Raw genomic sequence first — 16343 nt, forward strand, 5'->3', positions numbered from 1 at the left:
TTGGATTGTTAGGAATAGAAACATCATGAATAGACTGTTCCTTTTACATATCAGAGGTTGTTCAACACAATCGTTGTATATCAAACTGTGTGGTGTGTACGTACCCAGTATGTGGTTGAGCTGTGGTGTGTGTGGTGTGTGTGTGTGTGTGTGTGTGTGTGTGTGTGTGTGTAAGTACCAGTATGTGGTTGAGCTGTGTGTGTGTGTGTACGTACCCAGTATGTGGTTGAGCTGTGTGTGTGTGTGTGCGTACCCAGTATGTGGTTGAGCTGTGTGTGTGTGTGTACGTACCCAGTATGTGGTTGAGCTGTGTGTGTGTGTGTGTGTGTGTGCGTACCCAGTATGTGGTTGAGCTGGTCCAGGTAGTGCTTCCCGGGGAAGATGGGTCGATTGGAGAGCATTTCAGCCAGGATGCAGCCCACAGACCAGATATCAATAGACTTGGTGTAACCCTGAGAGAGGAGGGGTAAGCATTAATACAGCAGATACATGTAGTTACCTATAGTATTAATACAGCAGATACATGTAGTAACCTCTAGTATTAATACAGCAGATACATGTAGTAACCTCTAGTATTAATACAGCAGATACATGTAGTAACCTCTAGTATTAATACAGCAGATACATGTAGTAACCTCTAGCATTAATACAGCAGATACATGTAGTAACCTCTAGTATTAATACAGCAGATACATGTCCCCTGGCTGTAGTAACATCTAGTATTAATACAGCAGTGATCAAAGTCTGACTAGGTGCGGATGACACCATGATAAATAAGGTTCCTGCTGTAAAAGATACACGTCCTTCATCTGGTGGATGGAGGGCATGCGGATGATGTCGTTGATGCTGATGATGTTCTCATGTTTGAAACGCAGCAGGATCTTAATCTCTCTCAGAGTCCTCTGGCAGTATGTCTGGTGCTCAAACGGACTGATCTTCTTTATCGCCACGCGGACCTTGTTGTCACGGCAATACGCAGAGCTGGGGATGGAGAGAGAGAGGGGGAGGTTAGAGTCAGAGCTGGAGAGAGAGAGAGAGTGGGGTGGAGAGAGAGAGGGGGGGAGGTTAGAGTCAGAGCTGGGGAGAGAGAGAGAGTGGGGTGGAGAGAGAGAGGGGGGGAGGTTAGAGTCAGAGCTGGAGAGAGAGAGAGAGTGGGGTGGAGAGAGAGAGGGGGGGAGGTTAGAGTCAGAGCTGGGGAGAGAGAGAGAGTGGGGGTGGAGAGAGAGAGGGGGGGGGTTAGAGTCAGAGCTGGGGAGAGAGAGAGAGTGGGGGTGGAGAGAGAGAGGGGGAAGTTAGAGTCAGAGCTGGAGAGAGAGAGAGAGTGGGGGTGGAGAGAGAGAGGGGGGGAGGTTAGAGTCAGAGCTGGAGAGAGAGAGAGAGTGGGGGTGGAGAGAGAGAGGGGGAGGTTAGAGTCAGAGCTGGAGAGAGAGAGAGAGTGGGGGTGGAGAGAGAGAGGGGGAGAGGTTAGAGTCAGAGCTGGAGAGAGAGAGAGAGTGGGGGTGGAGAGAGAGAGGGGGAGGTTAGAGTCAGAGCTGGTGAGAGAGAGAGAGTGGGGGTGGAGACAGAGGGGGAGGTTAGAGTCAGAGCTGGGGAGAGAGAGAGCGTGGGGGTGGAGAGAGAGAGGGGGAGGTTAGAGTCAGAGCTGGGGAGAGAGAGAGAGTGGGGGTGGAGAGAGAGGGGGGGAGGTTAGAGTCAGAGCTGGGGAGAGAGAGAGAGTGGGGGTGGAGAGAGAGAGGGGGGGAGGTTAGAGTCAGAGCTGGGGAGAGAGAGAGAGTGGGGGTGGAGAGAGAGAGGGGGAGGTTAGAGTCAGAGCTGGAGAGAGAGAGAGAGTGGGGGTGGAGAGAGAGAGGGGGGGGGGGTTAGAGTCAGAGCTGGGGAGAGAGAGAGAGTGGGGGTGGAGAGAGAGGGGGGGAGGTTAGAGTCAGAGCTGGGGAGAGAGAGAGAGTGGGGGTGGAGAGAGAGAGGGGGGGAGGTTAGAGTCAGAGCTGGAGAGAGAGAGAGTGGGGGTGGGGAGAGAGAGGGGGGGAGGTTAGAGTCAGAGCTGGAGAGAGAGAGAGGGGGAGGTTAGAGAGACAGAGGAAAAAGGGGGAGGTTAGAGAGAGAGAGAGAGAGAGAGAGGGGGTAGAGAGAGGGAGAGTTAGAGAGAGGGGGGGTTAGAGAGAGAGGGGGGGTAGAGAGAGGGAGAGCGGGGGGGTGAGAGAGCGAGAGCAGGTTAGAGTCAGAGCTGGGGGGAGAGAGAGAGGAAGTTAGTCAGTTAATCTCTTTACTCAGTAGTAGTTACTGTATTTCTGACTGCTATTCTTTCTTTCTGCAACATGAAATCACTATCAGTTAGCATGTGGAACATTCAGGGCCTAAACTCATCATCCTATCAGTTAGCATGTGGAACATTCAGGGCCTAAACTCATCATCCTATCAGTTAGCATGTGGAACATTCAGGGCCTAAACTCAACCTATCAGTTAGCATGTGGAACATTCAGGGCCTAAACTCAACCTATCAGTTAGCATGTGGAACATTCAGGGCCTAAACTCATCAACCTATCAGTTAGCATGTGGAACATTCAGGGTCTAAACTCATCAACCTATCAGTTAGCATGTGGAACATTCAGGACCTAAACTCATCAACCTATCAGTTAGCATGTGGAACATTCAGGGCCTAAACTCATCAACCTATCAGTTAGCATGTGGAACATTCAGGACCTAAACTCATCAACCTATCAGTTAGCATGTGGAACATTCAGGGTCTAAACTCATCATCCTATCAGTTAGCATGTGGAACATTCAGGGCCTAAACTCATCATCCTATCAGTTAGCATGTGGAACATTCAGGGTCTAAACTCATCAACCTATCAGTTAGCATGTGGAACATTCAGGGTCTAAACTCATCAACCTATCAGTTAGCATGTGAAACATTCAGGGCCTAAACTCATCATCCTATCGGGTAACATGTGGAACATTCAGGGTCTAAACTCATCAACCTATCAGTTAGCATGTGGAACATTCAGGGTCTAAACTCATCATCCTATCAGTTAGCATGTGGAACATTCAGGGCCTAAACTCATCATCCTATCAGTTAGCATGTGGAACATTCAGGGCCTAAACTCATCAACCTATCAGTTAGCATGTGGAACATTCAGGGCCTAAACTCATCAACCTATCAGTTAGCATGTGGAACATTCAGGGTCTAAACTCATCAACCTATCAGTTAGCATGTGGAACATTCAGGGCCTAAACTCATCAACCTATCAGTTAGCATGTGGAACATTCAGGGTCTAAACTCAACCTATCAGTTAGCATGTGGAACATTCAGGGTCTAAACTCATCCTATCAGTTAGCATGTGGAACATTCAGGGCCTAAACTCAACCTATCAGTTAGCATGTGGAACATTCAGGGTCTAAACTCATCAACCTATCAGTTAGCATGTGGAACATTCAGGACCTAAACTCATCAACCTATCAGTTAGCATGTGGAACATTCAGGGCCTAAACTCATCATCCTATCAGTTAGCATGTGGAACATTCAGGGCCTCAACTCATCAACCTATCAGTTAGCATGTGGAACATTCAGGGCCTAAACTCAACCTATCAGTTAGCATGTGGAACATTCAGGGCCTAAACTCATCAACCTATCAGTTAGCATGTGGAACATTCAGGGTCTAAACTCAACCTATCAGTTAGCATGTGGAACATTCAGGGCCTAAACTCATCAACCTATCAGTTAGCATGTGGAACATTCAGGACCTAAACTCATCAACCTATCAGTTAGCATGTGGAACATTCAGGGTCTAAACTCATCATCCTATCAGTTAGCATGTGGAACATTCAGGGCCTAAACTCATCAACCTATCAGTTAGCATGTGGAACATTCAGGGCCTAAACTCAACCTATCAGTTAGCATGTGGAACATTCAGGGCCTAAACTCATCAACCTATCAGTTAGCATGTGGAACATTCAGGGCCTAAACTCATCAACCTATCAGTTAGCATGTGGAACATTCAGGGCCTAAACTCATCATCCTATCAGTTAGCATGTGGAACATTCAGGGCCTAAACTCATCAACCTTTAGACTGGAGAGTTTAACACTGGAGTGCCAACATCTTAAAGAAACACAAGCACAAAGCAAAATGCAGTTTTATCCGGCCCTAAATGGACAGTACACCGTGGCTAACTATTTGACCATGGTTACGGATCAAAACATTAGAACAGGCTCAGTGAGCACAGCCTTGCCATTGAGAAGGGTAGGCACAGGAAAACCTGGCTCCCTGTAGAGGAAAGGCTGTGCAACCACTGCACCCCAGCAGACCCTGAGACAGAGCTGCATTTCCTGACAAAATATTTTTTTTAAATCTAACAATTAGTGTCATCTCCCCAAAATGTGAAACCCTAGACCGAGAGGAGAGAGCTAAAGAGGAAGATCGCTAGAGAGAGAGGCAAAAAACACAAATTTCTTCCCACAGGGCCGTGGGGTGAGACAGGGATGCAGCTTAAGCCCCACCCTCTTCAACATATTTCAATGAATTGGCAAGGGAACTAGAACAGTCTGCAGCACCCGGCCTCACCCTGCTAGAATCTGAAGTCAAATGTCTACTGTTTGCTGATGATCTGGTGCTTCTGTCACCAACCAAGGAGGGCCTACAGCAGCACCTAGATCTTCTGCACAGATTCTGCCAGACCTGGGCCCTGACAGTAAATCTCAGTAAGACCAAAATAATGGTGTTCCAAAAAAGGTCCGGTCGCCAGGACCACAAATACAAATTCCATCTAGACACCGCTAACCTAGAGCACACAAAAAACTATACGTACCTCGGCCTAAACATGAACATCACAGGTAACTGGCCCTAAACAGAAAGTACACAGTGGCAAAAAATCTGATCACTGTGACTGACATAAAGTTAAGGAAAGCTTTGACTACGTACAGACTCAGTGAGCACAGTCTTGCTATTGAGAGAGACATAAGCAGACCTGGCTCTGAAGAGAAGCAGACCTGGCTCTGAAGAGAAGCAGACCTGGCTCTGAAGAGAAGCAGACCTGGCTCTGAAGAGAAGCAGACCTGGCTCTCAAGAGAAGCAGACCTGGCTCTCAAGAGAAGCAGACCTGGCTCTGAAGAGAAGCAGACCTGGCTCTCAAGAGAAGCAGACCTGGCTCTCAAGAGAAGCAGACCTGGCTCTCAAGAGAAGCAGACCTGGCTCTCAAGAGAAGACAGGCTATGTGCTCACTGCCCACAAAATGAGGTGGAAACTGAGCTGCACTTCCTAACCTCCTGCCCAATGTATGACCATATTAGAGACACATATTTCCCTCAGATTACACAGATCCGCAAAGAATTAGAAAACCAGTGTGCCATCACAGCAGCAAGAGTTGTGACCTGTTGCCACAAGAAAAGGTCAACCAGTGAACCATTGTAAATACAAAATATTTATGTTTATTTATTTTCCCTTTGGTACTTTTAACTATTTGCACATAATCTGACATTTGAAATGTCTTTATTCCTTTGAATCTTTTGTGAGTGTAATGTTTTCTGTACTTTTTTATGGTTTATTTCACTATTTAAATTGCTTAGGCAATGTAAACATATGTTTCCCATGTAAATAAAGCCCCTTAAATTGAATTGGAGAGAAATAAAAAGGATAGAGGCAGAGAAAAATTAGAGATGAGAGAGAAAGAAAGAGGGAGAGAAAGAGAGAGAGGGAGAGAACGAGAGAGAGGGAGAGAACGAGAGAGAGGGAGAGAACGAGAGAGAGAGAACGAGAGAGAGAAAGAGAGAGAGAGAGAGAGAGAGAGAGAGAAAGAGAGAGAGAGAGAACGAGAGAGAGAAAGAGAGAGAGAGAGAATGAGAGAGGGAGAGACAGACAGGCAGAGAGAGAAAGAGAGAGCGAGAGACAGAGAGAGGGAGAGAGAGAGAGAGAGAGGGAGAGAGAGAGAGAGAGGGAGAGAACGAGAGAGAGAAAGAGAGAGAGAGAGAGAGAGAGAGAAAGAGAGAGAGGGAGAGAACGAGAGAGAGAAAGAGAGAGAGCGAGAACGAGAGAGGGAGAGACAGACAGGCAGAGAGAGGGAGAGAAAGAGAGAAAATGTTAACATATGTTACTCGTGCCAATAAAGCCCTGAAATTGAAAGTAAATTGAATTGAAAGAGAGGAGAGAGAAAGGAAGAGGTGGTAGTGTTTCCATGGAAACAGACTGCAAGGCCTTAGATATTGCAGCCAGTGTGGTGGATTACGCAACAGGCCATTGCTATGACAATGTGGAAGGGGGAGGAGGGGAGAAGTTCAACCCTGCCAGCAGGTTTAGCATAGCATCCCCCATACACAGTTAAATCATCTCAGTGAGACTATAGCAGGGAATTGGATTGATTGGGTCTATTAAACATGTTCCTACCGTCACAGCCGATATGACACCTGTGTGGTTGAAATCAACACAACACTCCCCACCTCTCGTCATGATCCGTCTGGCCATTACAGAGAACCACTATACCAGATGAGGTTTTTAACAAGGTACAGTTAGCATTAGGGTCTTCAGACAGAGGTGATTCATTTCCTGATTTTACTTATGCAGGAAAATAAAAAGGCATGTGATGTATCAGAGATTATGTAATGGAATTATAGTCAACCTAAAATATTGTAGTATAAGTATAAATACTGTTTATACAAAACCTGTACAAATAGCCTCCAAACTGATATGTAAACATAATGTTTTCTTGGAAAGCCGTGAGTGTTAATTGATACAACACTCGTACTTGTTGCATTTCCAACTTGTCTAAGTGCCATCATCAACTGCTGTCAGCCAGTGTTTGGCTGTGGATGGACAGCATTGTTTGAATATTGGCCGTTAAATTGAAAAATGTATGGACTTATTTCTCTAAAATTGTCTGGCTAGCTAGCTAACACATTCAGTGCACATAAATTCTTCTTCACATTCATTGTTTTACACAATATTTTACCACAGCATGTGCAAACCATGGTTGACCAACTCCCTGACCACAATGGCTGACTTTTGGACCGTCATAAGAAGATTCATGGCCATTCTAGTATTCTACTTCTATAGAACCAAGGTTTTTTCATGTCATCTGTGTAAACTAAATCAGAGCACAAACAAATAAGCAAGCGAACGTCCTTGGCTGCCATTATAGCCAGTTAGCTAGAATTTCTGCACAAACTGTCAGAACCCGTCTCAGGGAAGCTGTGTGCTCCTCGTCCTCACCAGGGTCTTGACCTGACTGCAGTTTGGCATCGTAACCGACTTCAGTGGGCGAATGCTCACCTTCGATGGCCACTGGCACGCTGGAGAAGTGTCCTCTTCATGGATGAATCTTGGTTTCAGCTGTACCAGGTAGATGGCAGACAGCGTGTGTGGCGCTGTGTGAGCGAGTGGTTTGCTGATGTCAACGTTGTGAACAGAGAGCCCCGTGGTGGTGGTGGGGTTATGGTATTGGGCAGGAATAAGCTACAGACAACGAACACAATTACATTTTATCAATGGCAATTTGAATGCACAGAGATACTGTGATGAGATCCTGAGGCCCATTGTCGTGCCATTCATCCACCTCCATCACCTCATGTTTCAGCATGATAATACACAGCCCCACGTCACAAAGATCTGAACACAATTCCAGGAAGATGAAAATGTCACCGTTCCTCCGTGGCCTGCACACTCACCAGACATGTCACCTATTGATCAGGTTTGGGATGCTCTGGATCGTCGTGAACAACAATGTGTTCCAGTTCCCGCCAATATCCAGAAACTTCCACAGCCATTTAAGGAGTGGGACAACATTCCACAGGCCACAATCAACAGCCTGATCAACGCTATGTGAAGGAGACGTGTCACGACTGCATGAGGCAAATGGTGGTCAGATACTGACTGGTTTTCTGATCCACACCCATATCTTTGTTTTAAGGTACTGTATCTGTCACCAACAGATGCATATCTGTATTCCCAGTCATGTGAAATCCATAGATTAAAACCGAATCTATTTATTTTAATTGACTAATTTTCTTACAGTATATGAACTGTAACTCAGTAAAATCTTAGAAACTGTTGCTTTTATATTTTTGTTCGACTAAGAAAGCCTCGGCAAAAACGTCAAAATTAATTTATTGAGATATTTTAGATTAATTCTGACTATTTTGAGGAAGTGTATACTGGCTACGGCATCTCTAAAAGGACAAACAGTACTATCGCCGCTTTTTGCCCATTTTTCAAGCGGAGGCCTTAAGGGAATATATGAGCACACTTGTTCAGCAGACGCCAGCCGAACTGAAGCATGGTGACGCCTTAAGTCAGTTGCCGGAGAGGAAGGAAACCGCTCAGGGATTTGACCATGAGGCCAATGGTGACTTTAAAACAGTTACAGAGTTTAATGGCTGTGATAAACTGAGGATGGATCAACAACATTGTAGTTACTCCACAATACTAACCTAAATGACAGAGTGAAAAGAAGGAAGCCTGTACAGAATAAAAACTATTGCAAAACATGCATCCTGTTTGCAACAAGGCACTAACATAATACTGCAAAAAATGTGGCAAAGCAATTAAATTTATGTCCTGAATACATATGTTTATGTTTGGGACAAATCCAACACATTACTGAGTACCACTCTCCATTATTTCAAGCATAGTGGTGGCTGCAACATGGACGCAGCGGTCTAAGGCACTGCATCTCAGTGCAAAAGGAGTCACTACATACAGCCTGGATTTGAACGAGGGTGTATCACATCCGGCCATGAGTCCCATAGAGAGGCACACAATTGGCCCAGCGTCGTCTGGGTTTGGCCGGTGTAGGCAGTCATTGTAAATAACAACTTGTTCTTAACTAACTTGCCTAGTTATTTATATATTTATTTTTTTATCCACTAGATGTTGGAACATTGGTGCGGGGACTTCCTACCATTCAGAGAGAATAGACCATTTTTACGTGCTTCAGCACTCGGCGGTCCCGTTCTGGTGTGGCCTACAACTTCGCCTTGTGCTCCTAGACGTTTCCACTTCACAATAACAGCACTTACAGTTGACAGCTCCAGCAGGTCAGAAATTTGACAAACTGACTTGTTGGAAAGGTGGCATCCTATGACGGTGCCACGTTGAAAGTCACTGAGCTCTTCAGTAAGGCCATTCTACTGCCAATGTTTGTCTATGGAGATTGCATGGCTGTGTGCTTGACTTTATACTGGCTTAAATAGCCAAATTCACTCATTTAAAAGGGTGTCCACATACTTTTGGCCATGAAGCGTACATTACTTTGTGACAAGATACCTGTTTAAGTAAAAATGGTTTCATAGGACACATTTGAGTGATCGCTTGTTCCATTTATTTCTGTGGTTACCACAATCAGCTCTCTGGCTGAGACTGGGAGTGAAAACCTTCACACACAGGGTACCTATCCTGCGGTTCACTTGTCAAAACCCTCATTAACCCTACTACATCGAAGCACACAGAACAGCCCACACCAGAGAGTCAGTGGTTTACTTTCTAAATAAGGCCTGGACACTTCCTTTAGCCGTGGTATATTGGCCATATATCACAACCCCCGAGGTGCCTCAACCAACAAAATTAGAGCAGTTAAAATAAATATTTTGTCAAACCACAGTCAGATATTCATGGTTGACATTCATGGTATGTCAGCCAATCAGCATTCAGGGTTGAAATCACCCTGTTTATAAAATAAATAGCAGTGATAGCTGGATTAAAGCCCCACATTAAACCCTTCTCTACTAGCAGTGATAGCTGGATTAAAGCCCCACATTAAACCCTTCTCTACTAGCAGTGATAGCTGGATTAAAGCCCCACATTAAACCCTTCTCTACTAGCAGTGATAGCTGGATTAAAGCCCCACATTAAACCCTTCTCTACTAGCAGTGACAGCTGGATTAAAGCCCCACATTAAACCCTTCTCTACTAGCAGTGACAGCTGGATTAAAGCCCCACATTAAACCCTTCTCTACTAGCAGTGATAGCTGGATTAAAGCCCCACATTAAACCCTTCTCTACTAGCAGTGATAGCTGGACTAAAGCCCCACATTAAACCCTTCTCTACTAGCAGTGATAGCTGGATTAAAGCCCCACATTAAACCCTTCTCTACTAGCAGTGACAGCTGGATTAAAGCCCCACATTAAACCCTTCTCTACTAGCAGTGACAGCTGGATTAAAGCCCCACATTAAACCCTTCTCTACTAGCAGTGACAGCTGGATTAAAGCCCCACATTAAACCCTTCTCTACTAGCAGTGATAGCTGGACTAAAGCCCCACATTAAACCCTTCTCTACTAGCAGTGATAGCTGGACTAAAGCCCCACATTAAACCCTTCTCTACTAGCAGTGATAGCTGGATTAAAGCCCCACATTAAACCCTTCTCTACTAGCAGTGATAGCTGGATTAAAGCCCCACATTAAACCCTTCTCTACTAGCAGTGATAGCTGGATTAAAGCCCCACATTAAACCCTTCTCTACTAGCAGTGACAGCTGGATTAAAGCCCCACATTAAACCCTTCTCTACTAGCAGTGACAGCTGGACTAAAGCCCCACATTAAACCCTTCTCTACTAGCAGTGACAGCTGGACTAAAGCCCCACATTAAACCCTTCTCTCCTAGCAGTGATAGCTGGACTAAAGCCCCACATTAAACCCTTCTCTACTAGCAGTGATAGCTGGATTAAAGCCCCACATTAAACCCTTCTCTACTAGCAGTGATAGCTGGATTAAAGCCCCACATTAAACCCTTCTCTACTAGCAGTGACAGCTGGATTAAAGCCCCACATTAAACCCTTCTCTACTAGCAGTGATAGCTGGACTAAAGCCCCACATTAAACCCTTCTCTACTAGCAGTGATAGCTGGACTAAAGCCCCACATTAAACCCTTCTCTACTAGCAGTGATAGCTGGATTAAAGCCCCACATTAAACCCTTCTCTACTAGCAGTGATAGCTGGACTAAAGCCCCACATTAAACCCTTCTCTACTAGCAGTGATAGCTGGACTAAAGCCCCACATTAAACCCTTCTCTTAAAATGACAACAGTGTTGGGTTTGTAGATGTCAGTGGTAGAGTGGTAGGTTGCCGTAACGGCAGTCAGACAGGGACAGCAGAAATATAGGTGCCATGATGGGAAACATTTTGACACTCATCCCTACAGTCGTCAGGGAGTGAGGGGTCAAACACACACCGCGAACGCTGTTCCGCCCCTCCACTTACCACTTTTTTTTTGCCACGAAAATGTTTTGCAACAAAAACGAGAGATTCTTATTGGACAAATTCAGGTAGAAATTCAGGTCCCTCCCTCCCGGTTTGGTTTCTAGTGACTACACCCTGGTTGGTTGGTGTTGAGGTGTCAGCCACAACAACTTCCTCTTGTTCCGACCTGACTACAGGGTTAATATAATCTCAGAGACCCCTGACCTGACTACAGGGTTAATATAATCTCAGAGACCCTGACTACAGGGTTAATATAATCTCAGAGACCCTGACTACAGGGTTAATATAATCTCAGAGACCCTGACTACAGGGTTAATATAATCTCAGAGAGCCTGACTACAGGGTTAATATAATCTCAGAGAGCCTGACTACAGGGTTAATATAATCTCAGAGACCCCTGACCTGACTACAGGGTTAATATAATCTCAGAGACCCCTGACCTGACTACAGGGTTAATATAATCTCAGAGACCCTGACTACAGGGTTAATATAATCTCAGAGACCCCTGACCTGACTACAGGGTTAATATAATCTCAGAGACCCTGACTACAGGGTTAATATAATCTCAGAGACCCTGACTACAGGGTTAATATAATCTCAGAGACCCCTGACCTGACTACAGGGTTAATATAATCTCAGAGACCCTGACTACAGGGTTAATATAATCTCAGAGACCCCTGACTACAGGGTTAATATAATCTCAGAGACCCTGACTACAGGGTTAATATAATCTCAGAGACCCTGACTACAGGGTTAATATAATCTCAGAGACCCCTGACCTGACTACAGGGTTAATATAATCTCAGAGACCCCTGACCTGACTACAGGGTTAATATAATCTCAGAGACCCTGACCTGACTACAGGGTTAATATAATCTCAGAGACCCCTGACCTGACTACAGGGTTAATATAATCTCAGAGACCCTGACTACAGGGTTAATATAATCTCAGAGACCCCTGACCTGACTACAGGGTTAATATAATCTCAGAGACCCTGACTACAGGGTTAATATAATCTCAGAGACCCTGACTACAGGGTTAATATAATCTCAGAGACCCTGACTACAGGGTTAATATAATCTCAGAGACCCTGACTACAGGGTTAATATAATCTCAGAGACCCTGACTACAGGGTTAATATAATCTCAGAGAGCCTGACTACAGGGTTAATATAATCTCAGAGACCCTGACTACAGGGTTAATATAATCTCAGAGACCCTGACCTGACTACAGGGTTAATATAATCTCAGAGACCCTGACCTGACTACAGGGTTAATATAATCTCAGAGACCCTGACCTGACTACAGGGTTAATATAATCTCAGAGACCCTGACCTGACTACAGGGTTAATATAATCTCAGAGAGCCTGACTACAGGGTTAATATAATCTCAGAGACCCTGACTACAGGGTTAATATAATCTCAGAGAGCCTGACTACAGGGTTAATATAATCTCAGAGACCCCTGACCTGACTACAGGGTTAATATAATCTCAGAGAGCCTGACTACAGGGTTAATATAATCTCAGAGACCCTGACCTGACTACAGGGTTAATATAATCTCAGAGACCCTGACTACAGGGTTAATATAATCTCAGAGAGCCTGACTACAGGGTTAATATAATCTCAGAGACCCCTGACCTGACTACAGGGTTAATATAATCTCAGAGACCCTGACTACAGGGTTAATATAATCTCAGAGAGCCTGACTACAGGGTTAATATAATCTCAGAGAGCCTGACTACAGGGTTAATATAATCTCAGAGAGCCTGACTACAGGGTTAATATAATCTCAGAGAGCCTGACTACAGGGTTAATATAATCTCAGAGACCCCTGACCTGACTACAGGGTTAATATAATCTCAGAGACCCCTGACCTGACTACAGGGTTAATATAATCTCAGAGACCCTGACTACAGGGTTAATATAATCTCAGAGAGCCTGACTACAGGGTTAATATAATCTCAGAGACCCCTGACCTGACTACAGGGTTAATATAATCTCAGAGACCCTGACTACAGGGTTAATATAATCTCAGAGACCCTGACTACAGGGTTAATATAATCTCAGAGACCCTGACTACAGGGTTAATATAATCTCAGAGAGCCTGACTACAGGGTTAATATAATCTCAGAGACCCTGACTACAGGGTTAATATAATCTCAGAGACCCTGACTACAGGGTTAATATAATCTCAGAGACCCCTGACCTGACTACAGGGTTAATATAATCTCAGAGACCCCTGACCTGACTACAGGGTTAATATAATCTCAGAGACCCCTGACCTGACTACAGGGTTAATATAATCTCAGAGACCCTGACTACAGGGTTAATATAATCTCAGAGACCCCTGACCTGACTACAGGGTTAATATAATCTCAGAGACCCTGACTACAGGGTTAATATAATCTCAGAGACCCTGACTACAGGGTTAATATAATCTCAGAGACCCCTGACTACAGGGTTAATATAATCTCAGAGACCCTGACTACAGGGTTAATATAATCTCCTTCAGAGACATTGAACAGCTAATCCATAACCTCTATTATCAGATTAAGGGACAGTTTGTACCTTGTATTGACTCACTGGGACTGTAGTGGCTGGATCCCAGACCTGCCTCACCCAGCCAGGAAAGAGATGACCAGTGAGACTTTATGAATTCAACTGACATGAAGCCATGTTATCAAAGGGGAGAAGAGGTGGCTGGCTGTCCACAGGAAGCTCTCACTGATACAGCACGCAGACTGGAATTTACCAGGGATCAAGGCTCCATTCCAGCCTCCTTACGTCATCGCAGGACAGACACACACACACACACTTGTACAAACCCGCTCGTACAAACACACACACTCCAGGGTTCTCCCCAAAGCTCGTACGAGGGGCGCAGCGACACCTTATAGAATTGGCTGCCCCACTTTGCAAACATTTAAGAGCGATCGCCTACACCTCTGAAAAACATCAAGCCCGAAAATGCCATGCATTTCTAGTATAAATTACAACTGTACATATGATCCAGATAAACTAACACTACAAGGGACATGGATCTAGTCCCAGTATCAGATGATACATATATTAACACAGCCAGAGTCTAGTCCCAGTAACAGATGATACATATTAACACAGCCAGAGTCTAGTCCCAGTATCAGATGATACATATATTAACACAGCCAGAGTCTAGTCCCAGTATCAGATGATATTTATATTAACACAGCCAGAGTCTAGTCCCAGTATCAGATACTTATATTAACACAGCCAGAGTCTAGTCCCAGTACCAGATGATACATATATTAACACAGCCAGAGTCTAGTCCCAGTACCAGATGATACATATATTAACACAGCCAGAGTCTAGTCCCAGTAACAGATGATACATATATTAACACAGCCAGAGTCTAGTCCCAGTAACAGATGATACATATATTAACACAGCCAGAGTCTAGTCCCAGTAACAGATGATACATATATTAACACAGCCAGAGTCTAGTCCCAGTATCAGATGATACATATATTAACACAGCCAGAGTCTAGTCCCAGTATCACATGATACTTATATTAACACAGCCAGAGTCTAGTCCCAGTAACAGATGATACATATATTAACACAGCCAGAGTCTAGTCCCAGTAACAGATGATACTTATATTAACACAGCCAGAGTCTAGTCCCAGTATCAACTGATACTTATATTAACACAGCCAGAGTCTAGTCCCAGTATCAGATACATATATTAACACAGCCAGAGTCTAGTCCCAGTAACAGATGATACATATATTAACACAGCCAGAGTCTAGTCCCAGTATCAGATGATACATATATTAACACAGCCAGAGTCTAGTCCCAGTATCAGATGATACATATATTAACACAGCCAGAGTCTAGTCCCAGTATCAGCTGATACATATATTAACACAGCCAGAGTCTAGTCCCAGTAACAGATGATACTTATATTAACACAGCCAGAGTCTAGTCCCAGTATCAACTGATACTTATATTAACACAGCCAGAGTCTAGTCCCAGTATCAGATACATATATTAACACAGCCAGAGTCTAGTCCCAGTATCAGATGATACATATATTAACACAGCCAGAGTCTAGTCCCAGTATCAGATGATACATATATTAACACAGCCAGAGTCTAGTCCCAGTATCAGATGATACATATATTAACACAGCCAGAGTCTAGTCCCAGTATCAGATGATACTTATATTAACACAGCCAGAGTCTAGTCCCAGTATCAGATGATACATATATTAACACAGCCAGAGTCTAGTCCCAGTATCAGATGATACATATATTAACACAGCCAGAGTCTAGTCCCAGTATCAACTGATACTTATATTAACACAGCCAGAGTCTAGTCCCAGTAACAGATGATACATATTAACACAGCCAGAGTCTAGTCCCAGTATCAGATGATACATATATTAACACAGCCAGAGTCTAGTCCCAGTATCAGATGATATTTATATTAACACAGCCAGAGTCTAGTCCCAGTATCAGATACTTATATTAACACAGCCAGAGTCTAGTCCCAGTACCAGATGATACATATATTAACACAGCCAGAGTCTAGTCCCAGTAACAGATGATACATATATTAACACAGCCAGAGTCTAGTCCCAGTAACAGATGATACATATATTAACACAGCCAGAGTCTAGTCCCAGTATCAACTGATACTTATATTAACACAGCCAGAGTCTAGTCCCAGTATCAGATGATACTTATATTAACACAGCCAGAGTCTAGTAACAGATGATACATATATTAACACAGCCAGAGTCTAGTCCCAGTATCAGATGATATTTATATTAACACAGCCAGAGTCTAGTCCCAGTAACAGATGATACATATATTAACACAGCCAGAGTCTAGTCCCAGTATCAGATGATACATATATTAACACAGCCAGAGTCTAGTCCCAGTAACAGATGATACATATATTAACACAGCCAGAGTCTAGTCCCAGTATCACATGATACTTATATTAACACAGCCAGAGTCTAGTCCCAGTATCAGATGATACATATATTAACACAGCCAGAGTCTAGTCCCAGTATCAGATGATACATATATTAACACAGCCAGAGTCTAGTCCCAGTATCAGATGATACATATATTAACACAGCCAGAGTCTAGTCCCAGTATCAGATGATACATATATT

General features: G+C 44.2%; 1 protein-coding gene across 1 annotated transcript in view; it reads right to left on the reverse strand.

The window, feature by feature from the left end:
* LOC120042809 (mitogen-activated protein kinase 1-like) overlaps positions 1-16343 on the reverse strand; it is a 41623-nt gene that overhangs the window by 10996 nt on the left and 14284 nt on the right. The window contains exons 2-3 of the mRNA XM_038987619.1: positions 741-981; positions 338-452 (exon numbers count right to left, since the gene is read on the reverse strand). Of these exons, the coding sequence (XP_038843547.1) occupies positions 338-452; positions 741-981 (356 nt within the window). The remainder of the gene's footprint in view (positions 1-337; positions 453-740; positions 982-16343) is intronic.

Source organism: Salvelinus namaycush, unplaced genomic scaffold, assembly GCF_016432855.1.
Source record: "Salvelinus namaycush isolate Seneca unplaced genomic scaffold, SaNama_1.0 Scaffold785, whole genome shotgun sequence".
NCBI lineage: Eukaryota > Metazoa > Chordata > Actinopteri > Salmoniformes > Salmonidae > Salvelinus > Salvelinus namaycush.